Genomic DNA, 16,426 nt, shown 5'->3' on the forward strand with positions numbered 1-16,426 from the left:
GGCTTTATCAGATTGCTAAAGAATCCTTTCTTTTCCCATATTTTGCAAAAGGTCAAGAACTCAAGGCTAGCAGATGTTCTTCCAGAATGGCATGGCTGAAAAATATATTGTTTTCTAAACAGGCCAGTGATCTGTGTTTTTGTTTGTTTTGTTTTATTTTTTTAACTTGGGCTAGTCCTAAAATGACATATAAACCCTTATCAGGATTGTATTTGGAGCTCTGAGCTCAAATTTAGCTAGCATAGCTTTGAAGAATCCAATGCCACTACCACTTGATGCTACCTCAGTGTAGAATTGGGAGTGGGGGAAAGCCTCCCAGGTAGAAATGGTGAGTTTTAAGAAATTGCTGTTTTCTTCCTAGAAACACTTACCCCCCCAAAAAAAATTAGCTAGTTTAATTGTTGCAATAATGCTGCTACAATATATTAAAAAGGAGAGACAAAATACTTCCAAATTGATCTTTTAGATGGTGTAAGGTCACAGATAAGGTCCTTGGATCATTGGGGGAGAATGCCTTGCATTTTTAAAATGACTATAATCTCCATCACTCCTTGAACCATAATTAGGAATTCTTTCAACTCAGGACAAAAATGGGTTTTTAATTTTTTTTTTTTAAGGAAGGGGAGAAGGAAGATGGGAGCAATGGTGACACAAAAAACAATCCAATCTTGGGTTCTGTAATGTAGGGAGAGGGGGTGATTTGTCTGACCCTTATCTACTCAGAGGTTAGTGGGGAAGCTGGCACCCCAGAAAAAGGACAGACATGGGCTGTAGTGGCCCCTAGTGTGCCTCCTGATGGGACGAGGTCCACGGTAGGGGACTGTGAGGCAATAAACTTCCAGATATTGGTGACCAGTAGCACTGACTCTCCCTCATGCCTAGAATGCATTTTCCCCTCACCTCCAACCCCCCAAGTTCCTTGTTGCTTTTAAAACACTGCCTCATGAAGTATTTCCTGAGCCCTCTACCCCTCATCTCTAGCTGCTAATGCCCTTTCCTTCAAAAAAAAATTAACTAGTACTTATTTCTCAAGTGTTTCATGTGTATTTATTTATGTACAAGTTTTCCCCTATAGAATGTAATTCTGTATATTCCTGGAGAACAGGCATTGTTTCATTTTTGTCTCTGTATCTCCAACTCCTAGAATAGGGCTTGGATCATAATAGATGCTTAATAAATGCCGATGATGGATGGGAACAAAGCTGTCAGACATCCTAAATTTTCTCCTAAATGGAAGTTACACTGCATGGAATGCCTATAAAATATCTACTTGCCTGTGCTGGATTCTTTATGATAAAACATTCAGTTTAAAAATATCCTAATGGTCTTATAATATCAAAGATATGAGTGCTTTTTGAAATAGCAAAACCTAAAAAGTAAAGAAACTTAGGCTAGTTATATGTAAATGAAAAACTTTTGCAAAAACAAGCCCTAGTATAAGTTTTGTTAAGTTATGTTAATATGAGCTTATTTATTTATTTTTAAGAAAAATTTTACCTTTTACTTCCATTATTCTAAGACTATTTGCACATCTCCATAATAAATTCCAATAGATTATAAAGATTCTGCAAGTTACTTTAGCCCATAAAAACCAGCCCAGTAAATGGAAATTATCCCCAAGTAGAATATGCAAAAACAATGTTTTAAGTCCTAGAGTTTGGTTCCAGATGTAATATTTGACAAATATTTGTTTTCTCCATCAGCCATTATTTTGGTTTTGAAGTCTAAAGAAGTTTTATTTTTGTACACTGTTACGCATACTGCAGGAGGGGTAGAGAACCATTGAGCTATGATATGATTGGCACTCAGCTTAATTTCATCTAATTTGTAGAACGTTTTCTAAAATGAATTATCTATTGGTTGCGTCTCACCTTTCAAGATCAACAAGTACAATCATGTAGTTTTTTCCCTGTAGTAATCAGTCCACGACCAATTAAGCACCCATGGGTCTCTGATAACTGTAGGCTCCTACCTCCCTGCTGGCTTGAGTTATGGTCCTCTGCACATCTTTGGCTCCCTACTGAATCTGGCCTGGACCTTACCTTTCATTCTGAGTCTTGTGTGGCTCCCTAGATCCTGATTTTCTTACACATCTCTGTGACCCATTTTTAATAGTCTCAGCTTCTTAGCCTCTCTATCTTTGTCTGTTTTGGTATTTTCTCCCTTTTTCTGTTCTGTATAGGGTATAAAATATTTGTGTGAAAGGAAGGCAGCATTCTGTGACAAGCACGTGGAATCATGAGCTCTGCCACTTAATTCACTCAAAGACCTTGGGGGATGTCACTGCCTCACAGAGGACAGCAGATTGAGAGCTGGAGGGGATGTTAGAGGCCATCTAGTCCGACCCCTTCATTTTACAGAGGAAGAATTTGGACTAGAGAATGATTTGGTTAAGACTACAAAGGCAGCAAGTGGCAAAGCTGGGATTCCACCCAGGTCCTCTAATACTACTTCCTTCTTGTCTAAACTATGTAATCTCTAAATCATTGTTTATAAAACAGTCTTTGGTGTGGGGACTTGTCTGAGAATTTTTAACTCTGTCTCCATTGGCTCCTTGTTCATATGTTTATTAATTTTCTTAGAAAATTCTGAGCTACCAATTATGCAATATTTTCCTTTTGAGAGGTGGTTTGGCATCCTAATGTGGTAGAGTAGTGGTCCTGTAATCAAAACAAAGGTTCCAGTCCAACCTCTGACATTACCTGTGTCAGTCCCCAAGCCCTTCTGAGCCTGTTTCCATATCTGTAAAATTAAAAAAAAAATAATACCCCAAAAGTGTGCTATGAGTTTCCACAAGATAATGTATGTAAAGGACTTTATAAAAACAAAGTAATATAAAAACATCAGCCATCATCATTATCGTTATTGCTAATAGCTTAGGGTGTTGGGAGTGATATTCTCCTTGATTTGAAAATGACAACAAACTTTTGATGAGATTTACTAAAACTGAAATCCCCTGGAAAACATGATGGTGTCCAGGTTGAAAAGCACTGAAAAGATACCAAGAATTTTGATATTGGTTGAACAGTTAATGTAAATGCTCAGATTGAAATGTCAAAATTGTTTTCATATTCTAGGTTACTGTGTATCTGCTTTTACACACCAATTAATAAAGTAGCTACTATGAGAACATGATTTAGCCTGTAGTATCATGAAATGGTTTCTATTCATATTGTTCTAATAGTACCTGCACATTTTGCTCTTAGAATTCAAACTGGAAAATATTTTGCATACAGCACAATTAAATATGTATGTATCATGTACTTGAGGCAGTATGGTACAGTTGATAAAGCCTTGGAGTCAAGGAGACTTTCATTCAAGATCTGCCTCTGAGACATACTAACTCTGACTGTGAGCAAGTCACTTAGCCTCACCCCGTCCCTAGCAGCTCCTTTAAGTGACAGACCAGTCCTAGATCTTCATGAGTGGAGTAAGTATCTATACTGATTAAATCACAGCTTTATACAGATCTCTTCCCTTCTTTGTGTTCTCAGATTTGGGGAGTTTTTCAGTTCAGACCTATATTTTCATTTGGAAATAACACAATTTGCCAGGGAAAGTGCCTTTTTCATATTGTAAATAACATACCTTTATCATCAAATCTATTTACATATTCAAAATCTGTATGCCACTCTTGAGTATGAAGCTGTCACTTCTTTTTCCTGCTTGCCATGAGAAAATGTGTGGTGACAATTCCCCACAACCCACTTTTAAGTTTCTGATAATGCCTTCAGATTGTCCTATCCCCTAGTCTGAGAAATACTGCTTGGGAATGAAAGAAAGCTAACCAAGTGTGAATTCAGGTTCCTGGAAGTAAGAAAGCTAATGGGTCATGTACATTATGTCTCTCTTTGTAAATAAGAAATAACACTTCTTTACTGGCCATCAGCTATTTCAAGTGCCAGAGCTGAGTGTTTTACAAACGGTAATGCATAGAAATGTTTTTATTGAATTAAATTTTGAAAACACACTTTTCAAGTGTTCCTTTGTGGTGCTTCCAACCCAAATATTGCAACATTGAAGGCATAAGAAACAAGTAGGAAGACAGACTAAACAGACCGACTTCGTTTTATGGGCCAAATTGAGTGACATGCAAAAGAGGAACGGGATAAAATTTATTTTAAACCTTGTTTTTGAACTGAAGGCCCATGTAAGACAGTGCGATGTTTATCCCAACAGGATCCCTTCTGTATATAATATCCTTTCACGTCTACTGCTGCTAATTATGTAACACAACAGTCAAACCCCAGTCCACCAGAAACCCTTGGGGAAATGAGTCATTTGGGAAGGCTGAGTTTTCCAGATAGTTGAAGGCTTTTCTCTTTAAGTGCCAAACTATCATTTTTTCCCCCCTTTTATTGGGCCTCAAGAAAAAATCAGGATACTTCAGTTGGACCTTTTTTATTTCTTTCTAATCTCTACTCCACCACCACCTCCCCTCCATTTGCTTATTAGTTTGACAATCAAATTGCTCTTGTGAGTTGTAAGCTTTCTCTCTAGAAGGATCATGTTTTCCCTCCCAACCATGTTTTTAATCATGAATAAAGTCCTTTCAAACACCATTAGGTTGGTTTGTTTGTTTTTTAAGTTGGAATGGAGGGAGGTGGGTGAAGAAACAGATTTTTCTTGGGGTTATACTTGTATTTTCAAAGAAATTATTCTAACTTTAGAAGTAGTTCACTTACTTCTCCTTTCCCTAGGAGTGTGCTAGGCATAAATTTAACAGGTAATAATAAAGAAAACTCAGGTTTATATCTCATTAATGTTTGTATTATTTCATTTGACACTCACAACAACTGTGTTAGGCAGGTTGGCTATTATCCTCATCATACTGTTGAGGAAGCAGGTTCTGGGAGGTTGTGAGTTGTCCAAAGTCATTTAGCTAGTAAGAGAATGAGGCAGGATTTCTAGAACTCAGGTCCTTCTGATTCAAAGGCTAATAATTATGCCTGCATCTTCTGAGAAAAGCATCCTTGATCTTCTCTGTTGTCTAATGTAAACCTGGCCAAAACTATCTCCAATTACCTATTGTAGCTTCTAGCAAAGGAGTACCATGTGGCTGGCTTAGAGATAACAGCAGTTCTCCCCATAGAAAGGACAGTTATATAGTGTGGAGACTGGTGTACATCCTGCCACAGCTACCATATTGTCCTATTCCTTTATCCTTCACTACACAAATTTTGTATTTGGCATTCCCCATACATACCTGCTCTCTCCATATGTGGCTTTTTGGTTTTGTTTTAACTCATGCTACTTATTCCCTCTGCTTCTCTGGTAGTAGGTACCATTCTGCTGGGAGAAGAGTCCGGAGTTCTCTCATTCTCTTGTAATTGGGTAAGCCCACGGTAGGATGCTGAGAAGAGAATGGGATTGAATTAAGGCATAGGAAAGAAACCAGTATCTGGCACATAGTAGGTACTTAATAATGTCTGTCGATTCACTGATACTCAAAAGTAAACATAAGAACTTACAAGATCAATAAAGGAATAGGGGCTATATTTGTGATTTCATGGGTATAGTGAACTCACTCCCCCTATCAGTTTCCTTTCAACTTAGTCTTTTTTTAGAGAGTTGCTTCGGGTATGGAGAAGTTAAAAGACTTGCCTAGGGTCACAAAGCCAAACTATATCAGGGATAGGACTTGAACCCAGGCCTTCCTGACTCTAAAGCCAGCTCTCTACCAACCAAGCCACTTTTCTTCTTACTAATGTAAACACACAATTACAAATGAAAAAACTTTCACAACATCTGACAAAGAATCCCAGACTCTGCTTAACCATCCTTACCTTGATTATCCAGTCCACGTCGCAAGGAGACTCCTTAGCCAAACTCTAGGACTCTAGCTTGTCTATGTTGCAGCCCATTTTAGGAGCACTTGTTCCACTAGAGGGCGCTCGGTTCCTAGCTAATGGGGAGACTTGTGTGCCCTCGCGGAAGTGTGAGCAATTTTGGAAAAGTTTCCAACTCAGCATTTTTTAGCAAGCCCTTCATCGGTTATGTTTAGTTCATACTTTCAGTGTACATGGCCCACGTACAATAGCAAGGAGTTTTACTGTCCTTGTCGATTTCATGTACTCAGTGAACGTGTCCTCTGGGCTTCCAGTGAGAAGGACGAGGTGAAGGTAAAGGTATTTTAATAGCTTGTGCTCATCACAGCCAAAGAGCTGGATAAAAAGTTAGCCACTAGGGTTTTCGCTGTTTGGGACCATGGCATAAAGCTCTAAAGTTTTACAGGCACAAGACAGATGTTTAAGGTAAAACTCTATCTATTAAACCTCTGTGCGGTACTTGAGTATGTTTTGATCTCTGGGTTTATTCTTCCATAGTCTATCTACCTTGCCCTGAATTCAACAAAGGCGCTGAGTTTGTTTTGCAACATATTCCTCCTCCCCACCCTTCCTTCGCATGCTGGTTACGTTTTGTAACGCTGCAGCATTTCCACCATAACACGCCCCGGGCTGCAATCCCTGCCTTTGGCACGACACCTGGCAGAAGGCACTGAGCAAACTCTGGCTACAAGGATTCTGACCAAGTCTCCTAGCCTAAGGTACCTTACTCATCGAGCAATCACCTGCCCTCAGGGGAAGCAGGGGTTTTGCCCTTGCATTTCTGCTGCATACATTAGTAACTGTGTCTGATGGAAGGAGAGATGCCTTGGTTATGGGAAGTCTTCTAGGAGACTAAGCTCCATCCTGGGGCAGTGGGCAAGTGGGATGGGGGGGGGGGGTGTCAGTGGGGGTGGGGCGCGTGGTCCAGTGCACTTGCTCCGGTGCTACAGGTGGCGGCGCGCGCGCTCTCCGGAGTCTGGCTCCCGCAAGTGTTCCACGCCGGGGCAGTCCCTGGAGTGGGGATAGGAGGGGAGGGCGGGGGTTGGGGGGGGGGGTGGTGGTGGTGGAATGGAGAGGTGGGGCAGCCTCGGCTCCAGCTCCATTTAACATCTTGGCGGCTGAGAAGCCGCGGGTTGGAGGCCGACGTGCAGTAAGGTCATGCTTCTCTGGGCTCCGAATGAGACGGCATCATCCCCAGTGGTGGTGACGGGATCGCAACTGCTCTCCTCGCAGCCTCGAGCGGAGTTAGAGCGGCCTTTGGGTGGAATCGACAGAGAACAGGTCATCGGGGCAAGGTGGGTACAATGGAAGACAGGAAAGGTGGAGGGGGCAAGGCAGCCCGCCTGGGAGGAAACGAAGACTTTGGAATCCGATGGCACTAAGGTAGAGAGGCCAGAGCCAGCTGAGCGGCGGGCTAGAAGGAGCCAGGCAGTCACAGAAGTTCTCATCAATTGGCAGCATATTAGGAGACCGATATTGGCGCTAAGGGTGGGGGACAGCATGCTCCATTTATGACTTGAGTGGAAAAGGGACTGACCCACCCGAGCGACCCCGAGGGTGGGTATACAGAACTGTCACCCTAAGGTCTGCGGCTCTCTGAAAAGGAAAGGGCGTGTGTGTGTGTGTGTGTGTGTGTGTGTGTGTGTGTGTGTGTGTGTGTGTGTGTGTGTGTCGGGGGGGGTGCGGGTTCGGGAAAACTGGGGCGCAATTAGGAGGGACTGAGTGAATGAGAGTATGTGCGCGCGCGCGCGTGTCAAGGGGGAGGGGGACATGGATGACGGGCCACTTGCTGGGACTATAGGCTACTAGACAGGGGCGAGCATCGAGCAAGGGGTAGCGTCCCGGAGACTGCATCACTTCGGCGGGGCGCTGGCGCAGAGAAGTCGCGACAGGTCGGAAGAAGCAGCACATTTGCGGATCGCATTAGGTCGGGTCCCGTTAATGCTTTCTCCAGATGAGTGCGAAGCCATCCATCCACCCACGGACAGAGCGGCTCTGCATCGGCGGGGGCGCTGCACTTCCCAGCTCAGCGAAACAGAAGTTAGGAATGACCACGGGCCATTACAACACGCCACTTCTTCAACGTCATCCTTTGCCTATTTCCTGAAACTGAAGGGAAAATATGGAAAAAGACCCCCACCCGTAAGCTGCCCACTCTCTTCTCCAACTCCAGGTTGTCTTGAGATTCAGGGTCACCTCCACCAGGACAACACCAGGGCAGAGGAAAAAGTTGGGGTTGCTTTGGCGACCTCCCAGCTTCCGAGAAGCTGTAGGCGCTCGGGTCTCGGGGGCGTCCTTAGGTTGGCACGGCCGACTTACAGGTGCAGGGCCTCGGGACGGGGGATACTGGAGGGAGAGGTGGCTCTTCTTCCGGGACTTCCGGGTTTGCAAAGAATCCCGCGGCCGTGGCAACAAGCCGGACTCTGCGTCTGTTCGGACGTCGCGCCTGGGTAGCTCCAGGAGGACTGACTTCTCTGGACTCCTCGCTCCGTTTCTGGACGGGTTCCACGTGGAACCTACACCAGAGAGCCCTTGGGCGGGCACGCGCCAAGCCTTGGCTGGGGTGCCCCAAGATATCTGACCTCTGGGTTGCGCTCCCGGATTGTGGAGGATTGGAGTCCCGGAGTCGGTCGGGCTCCCGCGCAGTCTGAGGCTGGCCCGCGGGGCGAGGAGCCTCGCTGCCCCACCCTGCCGAATGGGAACGCGAGAGGTGGGGCGCGCGAGTGCAGCAGTTCTTCACACGTACACGCACGTGCACTCGGCAAAACTTGAAAATAAGGCTCTTCTCCTGTATTCATATGCACGCACGCCATACATACCACCCTTGTTTTCCCCTCTGGCCAAGTCCACAGCTTCTTTTCCCCAGTTGGAAATACCTCATCCCGAAGAGACTGATCATGGCATGTTGTGCTCTGAGTCGGTTTCCGGGCCAGAACAAACCTTCCTCTTGTTTGGGTTGCTCGGAGTTCAATGTCCTATTCCCTGGCTTCAGACGACTGAGTCACTAAGCCTTCCGAGGGGTGAGGGGCAGTCGGGTAGTGGCATTCATTTGAAACAGTTACTCTTTCTGACAGGCTGAAGTCAAGCCCTCTGAGATCAGGAGCCATGGTTCTCCCAAAGACCTTCTGGTGCTTGGGCGTCTGGATTGCCATTATCTTCTGCACTCGCTTACAGGTAGGTGGCAGGAGGCTGTGGTCAGGTAATACTTTTAGTTCCATAATTTAACAATAATCTAATTTCTCCAAGCCATCTGCATTGTTACTTATTTTGAAGAAAGGGGGATTGCCTAATGATGCCAGTTGGTATTTTAAGTCATAAAAAAACAGCAAACTTTTCCTTCTGAAAAAAGTTAGTGGGCTTTAAACAACCTTGTTCTTTCCTTCTCTTTCTGGTTAGGATAGACTCTGCTCTGGACATAGAGTAGAAACCTGTTATTCATCCATGCATTTAGGAAACAGTGAACTGTGATTGTACAAGAGACAGCAGTATTATTTGATGAAGAACTGTGAATGCCTTGACTATTCTCAACAAAACAATGATCCAAGACAATCCCAAAGGATTATTGATGAAACATACTATCCATCTCCAAAGAAAGAAGTGATATTGCTGGAAAAGACTGAAGCAGGCTATTTTTCACTTTCTTTCATTTTTTTCTCTTTTAATCAAGGTTGCTTGTACGAAATAACAATAATGTTTTACATAATCATACATGTATAACCTATATCTGATTGTTTGCCCCCTCAGGGAGGGGTTTGGGGAGGAAGAGGGTAAGAGGGATAAAAATTGGAACCCCAAACTATAAATAAAAAGTTAATTATTAAAAAAAAACAATAGTGAACTGTGTAAAGTACTATTGTAGGTGCAGGAAAAACACTAAATCTAATGGAGGAGATAAAACTTACAAATAACCTATTTGAAGTATAACCAACAAATTGGCGTAGTGGTGAAGAGTCAGATAAATTTGACATTTATTAGTTGTTTAATCCTCCTCACATCTGCCAAATTAATATTCCTTAGGTCTGACCTGGTTTTCATTGTTGTTATTGTTCAGTTGTTTTCAGTCATGTCACACTCTGGGTTCCCCACTACACAACACTGCCTTTGGCAGGGTAGATACATAAATATCAGACATTCAGTAGCTATGTGGAAGCTGTATTAGAGAAGTAACAGACTATAGATAGGGAGACCTCTTAGGAAGCTATTATAAATGAGTGTCGATTAGAGCTGAACTAAGGTGTTATTGTGTGAGAGAGGAGAAGGTGACAGATGGAAAGATGTTTGGGAGATAGAATCAAAAAGAATTAAGCAACTGGATGGGAGGAAAGGGGTAAAGGAGAGGAAGATTCAAGGACAACTGATGATTTTTGGTGATGAGGATAATAGCAATGCTATCAACTAATTAGAGACATTTGAAAGGGTAGTAGATTTAGAGGCTGACTATAATCAGTGTTCACTTATAGACAAGTTGAATTTGAGATACAAATGGAGCACTCAAGAAGTGACATTGACATCAAGTACATAAGGTGAGGATGTAGGGACTGAAGTCCAGGGAAACGATGAGAAATAAACATATATACACACAACACAGTATATACCTATACCCATATACACGCATGCACATATATACCTATATGCATATATACACATATAGTCATGTATACACATATATGTATGTGTATATGTATGTATCTATATAAAGAGAGGCATTTGGAGAGTTATACATAGAGATAATTGAAGTCATTAAAGCTGTTAAGATCACCAAGGGAAAGGGTTTACAGTGAGAAGAGAAGAGAATCTGAGGGCAGAGCCATGGAGAACAAACATATTTAGTAAGTAGGCAGTGGATGATATTTAGTAACTAAAAATAATTATACAGTATCTGTCAATGCAGAATAGAATATAAAAGAATATGAGAGACACAATGTAAATCCAGGTTAGGAAAGATTATTTTCAAAAGGCCCAAGGGAAGGCAAGGAGGAAGAACTGGGAAGGCTTCACTGAGGATCTATACTTTAAATTTTGAGTAGAATTTCAAAAGGCAGAAATTCAATGCAGCAATGCAGTTCAGCAGACATTCATTAAACTTTTACCATATGGAGAGAAGACCATGTGATAAATTGAATTGCCCACACTTTATGTGGGATGCAGTTTTTGCTGTCATAGAGTTTACAATCCAGTGATGATGAGAGGAGCACACTAGTTATGGGTAACAGTGTGAACAAAGGCATGGAGGTGGGAATCTACTAGATATGTACTAGGGACAGTGAGTAATCCAGTTTGGCAGAAACAAACATTACAAGTTTGGGTGTTAGCATGAGATAAAGCTGATGAGGTAAGGAGGCAGCAGGTTGTGTAGGGACCTTAAATGCTATGGAGTTTGGGCTTTATTTTGGTGGGCCTTTGTAGAGTGTTGAGCAAAAGAAAAACAGGAAAAGACAGGAAAAGATCTGTGGATAAAGAAAATTAATCTGGCAGTCAGAAGAAGAATAGTTTAAGGGGAGGACAGATTAGAAATGAGGAGTTAGAGATTGCTTTACATGTGAATGTATATTCAAAATAACTCTAGATAATATAAAATCCTGGAAGTATACCTGCCATTGCAAACTCAGGCACTATAGAAACAAAATTATAAAAAAGTTATTATACAAATAAAATTAGATGTAAATAATTGAAGAAATATTAATTGTTCATAAGTAGGGAGATCCAATAGAATAAAAATTACATTTTTACCTAAACTAATTTATATGTTCAATGCTATCCCAATTAAATTACCAAAAATTATTTTACTGAATTAGAAAAAATAATAATTCATTTGGAACAACAAAAGGTCAAGAATATGAAAGAAACTAATGAAAAAAAAAAGTATGGAAAGAGGTTTAGCCATACCAGATCTTAAACTATAAGGCAGCAATTATCTGATACTAGCTAAGAAATAGAAAGGTAGATTGGTGAAATAGAGTAGACATACAATTTACAGCAGCAAAAGACTATAGTAACTTTGTGTCTAACAAGTGTAAAGACAAATTTTGGGGACAGGAGTTCATTATTTGGTAAAAATTGTTGGGAAAGCTGGAAAGTAGTCTGATGGAAATTGGGCATAGATCAATATCTTACACCATTTACCAAGATAAGGTCAAAATGGATGCAAAACCTAGATATAGAGATATTCAAAGAAAATTTGAAGAACATGAAACATATTCCCTATCAGACGTTTGGATTGGCCAACAATTTTTGAATAAATGAGAGAAAGAGATAGAGAGAGGTGGGGGGATGATTTAAATGACATTAAATTAAAAAGGTTTTGTACAAATAGAGTAAATGTAGCCAAGATCAGGAGGAAAGCAGAAAATTTGGGGAAAATTTTATAGAGAGCTTCTCAGATAAAGGTCTTATATATCAAATATATAAAGAATTTGTCAAATCTTTAAGAATATGAATCATTGCCGAGCTAATAAATGGTCAAAAGATATGAACAGGCAGTTTTCCAATGAAGAAATCAAAACAATTTATAGTCATATAAATGCTCCAAATCTTTATTGATTAGAGAAATGCAAATTAAAACAACTGACACCTATCAGATTGGCTAAAATTATTGAAAGGGAAAGCAACAAATGTTGGAGAGAATGTGGAAAATTGGGACACCAATTCACTGTTGGTGTGGAACTATGAACTGATGTAACTATTTTGGAAAGAAGTCTGGAATTATGCCCAAAGAGTTATTGAACTGCCTTTATTCTATAACCTATTAATACCACTACTAGGCCTGTTGCCAGAGATGATTAGGGAGAAAGGAAAAGAACCTATATGTTCTAAAATATTTGTAGCAGCTGTCCTTGTGGTGGCAAAGAACTGGAAATTGGAGGAATGCCCATCAACTGGGGAATGGCTTGAACAAGTTGTGGTATATGATCATGATAGAATATTACTGTGCTATAAAAAATGACGAGCTCGTTGACATTAAAAAAAATGGATAGACTTGCACAAAATAATAAAGAGCAAAATGAGCAGAACCAAGAGAATGTTGTATACAGTAATAGCGATATTTATTTAAGAACAACTTTGAGTGACTAAGTCATTTTGACTATTATAAATACCCAAATTAATTACAAAGGACCTTTGAAGGAAGATATCTGGATCCAGAGAAAGAACTGATAAATAGAAGTATATATAGAATTATTTTACGTATGTATACATATTTGTGTTTAATGGTAGCTATTTCTAGGGAGGGAGAAGAAAAAGAAAACTACATGGATAACTTTTATATATTTAAGAGGAATAGCAAGTTGTACACAATAGATTTGCAATTTCATGTGCAAAAATAAATAAAGAAAAGAAAATGTATATCACTGATGAGGACAGAAAATGGAAATGTTCTCCACCCTGCTAGTAATCTCTGGTGCCTTGAAGAAGTTGGTGTGAGGACAGCCTCTATTCTTGGAGATCAGCTTGGTAAAGCTTTAGGGTTGACAATAGATGACAATCCTGGTGAAACACTAAAAACTTTTGCTTGCTACAGTGACCTGATAGAAGCAGTGTTTTAGGAAGATTAATCTGATCTCAACATGGTGAGGTGGCTAGCTCACAGGACTTGGAGGCAGGAAGATGTGAGCTTGAATCTTGCTTCAGACAAGTATGCTACTCTGGGCAAATCACTTAACCAATTTGTGCCACAGTTTCCTCATTGGCAAAATGAGAGGGATAGACTCAATGACCCTTGAAGGACCTTTCTCCCTCTACCTCCATAACTCTATCATTGTAGGAAAGTTAAAGGTCTGATTGATTTGTTGCAGTAATCCATATAAGAGCTGATGATGGATTGGGTTGGTAGCAGTGGGAATCAGAGGAAGAAGAAGTAGATGCAAACAACTTTAGAATATTATGTTAATTACAGGGTCACTTTAAATGTCATTCTGGTGCCTGCATGTGAGATTGGAGTAGACACATGCCATAGGGAATGCTGTTGTCACTTTTATGCACACTCCTTGTGAAAGCAGAAAGTAAAGTGTGTTTGGTTCTCATAGAACGGAATCTGGTGTTGGCGGTGTGCCTTGCTCTCCACATATAATTCGGTCTTGCTATCCTTATGGGATGTTTCTATTTTTTAACACAGACAGGTTGAAGTAATCAACTAGTCATTGTGAGGAGGTTCCTGAAATTTTTACAGTATGCCACATTTGGGGTCCTCAAAACTTGACCTTTAATTTTTTTTATTCTTATGCCATATAAAACCCTTTTGTCTTGACCTTAACAACATGGGAGGCCTGTGTGCTTTCTTTACTATTTTTTTTGGTAGTTTTAGGTGAGTAATAGTATCTGTAATGTGATTTGATTGCAATATTTTTGCATTCTTGGAACCATTTTATCTTCTGTTTAGCTGACTGGGAGATAACCCATAGATAGCCCACAGCATTTATACCTTGTACACTGTAAGTTGCCAACTTTCTAAGTTACCTAACTTTTTGTTGCACAGGATTTGGGTTAATTCAGTTCAGTAATTTTTCGAGAGCCTGCATGTTAGACAATGTGCTAGGTGCTAGATATATAAATATAAAGTCAGGAAATGGTCTTTGCCCTCAAGGAATTTGTATCATACTGGGAAAAAACAGTGCGTAGTAAGATAAGCAATACCAACTATATGTGTATGTAATACAAAGAGGGAGGGTGGGCTCCAGTAGGAAGTGGTATTTGAACTGTTGTGATTTGGAGAAAACTAGGGATTTTATGCAAGGCTTTTTCAGATGCCTGGACCTTTTACTGAACGGCATTTGGAAATAGTATTATAAGGTAGTGGCGTGTCCCTTGGGAAGAATGGATTCATTTTACTCAGAGAGAATAACACAGGAAGGAGGAGCCCTGCAGTATGGAATACATTAAGAAAAGCAAGCTGTTACTTAGAAAATTCATAAGCTATTATTATTTTTTACATTGGGAAAATTCTCTCCAACTGTTTCTGGAAATTGGATGTTTCTTTAACCTGACAGCATTCTATTCTAATTCTGATTCTCATAATATTTCATTATCAAATTTCAATTTGATTTTGAAATGAGATGAATAAGATATATAAAGGATGGGTTTTTGTGTCAAGGAGCAGCTTGGGGTTGTTGAAAGTGCTGTGCCATTTCCTAAATGCAATCTAGATTGTTCTCTCCCTCTTGTTCAATATGTGGCCCCACCTACTATCCAGCTACAGTAGCTGTCCACAATATATGAGGTGACTGGGTGGTATTGTGGACATAACACTTGGCATGGAATCAGGAAGACCTGAGTTTAAATCCTGCCTCAGATACCTACTAGCTGTGTGACCCTGTGCAAGTTACTTAATCTGTCTACCTCAGTTTCTGGAAAATGAGGATAAAAATAGTACCTACCTCCCAGAGTTGTGGTGAGGGTAAGATGAAATAACAATTATAAAGCATTTTGCAAATCTTAAAGCCATATATAACTACTAGTGATTAGTATTATTCTTATTGTTATTTGTATACTGATTGAGGAACTCAAGGGGTTGTTCATCCAACTCCATGTTAAGAGCAATAGTTATTCCTCTGTAATTTCTTTTTTCTTCTGTGGCTTATTAAACTGAGCTCTTCTGAATGGTCATGGTTTTCACTGAGAAGGTTCTGTAGTGTTCCAGATCTTGATATAATTAACACATCAGCCACAAACTCAAGCATCTGGAGAATATAGCCATCTACAAGGAATTTCTCTTCCATTTGGATTTAATGCAGGGCATTCTTTGGCTAGCATCCATCACCCTACTTTATTCTTCAGTTGATAAAGATAATCAGAGGATCACTGAGCAAATTTCATCTCTTTAGGACCAGTATGTTCTCAGTGATGCCAGGTGGGCATAAATAGGCAACAGCACAACACCACTGATGACAACTGACATGCAAGAAGTGGAGTCTGGGATATCATCCAGGAAATGGATGATCAGAAAAGGAGATGGGTTGTTTATGTAGTAAGGGATAACAGGCATTCCGAGTGTTATCCTGATACCCACACAATGTTCAAAAGACCCTAAAGGAAGACCCCCCCCACCCACCCCCAGAACCTTGGTTAGACTCTCTAAGGAAGAGTTATAGGGGCAGGGAGCATATAGATGAGAATTGTACTTGATGAGGCCATATTAGGGTTATCATCTGTACAAATGAAAGAATACCCATATTTGTTGAGATCACAGAGCCATGTAGGTATTGAAGTTGAAGGTCATAAATATTTCTCTAACGATTCCTCCATTTCTAAGCCACAAATAATATCAGTTAGAATCTGATAAGAAATTAGGCTTAAGACTAATTTAGCCTTTTAGCCTTTGCTCCCAGGAGATGCTATAGTGGATAAAAGGCTACACTTGGAGTCAGGAAGACTAGGATTGAATTCCTGTCTCTCTGACTATGAACAAGTCATTTACCATCTCTGCCTTAGGCAGCTTCTTTCAGAGGAGTTACCACCCTGCATTAGCGGAGGGATTTCCCCACACTGATGAAATCCCAGGTTGGACTTAAAAATGAAACAAAACTGATTACTTGATGTTGCACTTTGTAAACTTTAGAGAACTAAATAATTATGAGCTATTATTATTAGTACCGAATTCATGAGGA

At 40.5% G+C, this 16,426-nt stretch overlaps 1 protein-coding gene across 1 annotated transcript in view; it reads left to right on the forward strand.

Annotated features, from left to right (window-relative positions):
• The first annotated feature begins 6,905 nt into the window (after positions 1-6,905).
• ADAMTSL3 (ADAMTS like 3) overlaps positions 6,906-16,426 on the forward strand; it is a 584,778-nt gene continuing 575,257 nt past the window's right edge. Inside the window, exons 1-2 of the mRNA XM_043989606.1 lie at positions 6,906-7,123; positions 8,903-9,002. Coding sequence (XP_043845541.1) covers positions 6,987-7,123; positions 8,903-9,002 — 237 coding nt within the window. The 5' untranslated portion in view covers positions 6,906-6,986. The remainder of the gene's footprint in view (positions 7,124-8,902; positions 9,003-16,426) is intronic.

The sequence above is a fragment of the Dromiciops gliroides genome, chromosome 2, assembly GCF_019393635.1.
Source record: "Dromiciops gliroides isolate mDroGli1 chromosome 2, mDroGli1.pri, whole genome shotgun sequence".
In the NCBI taxonomy this organism is placed as follows: domain Eukaryota; kingdom Metazoa; phylum Chordata; class Mammalia; order Microbiotheria; family Microbiotheriidae; genus Dromiciops; species Dromiciops gliroides.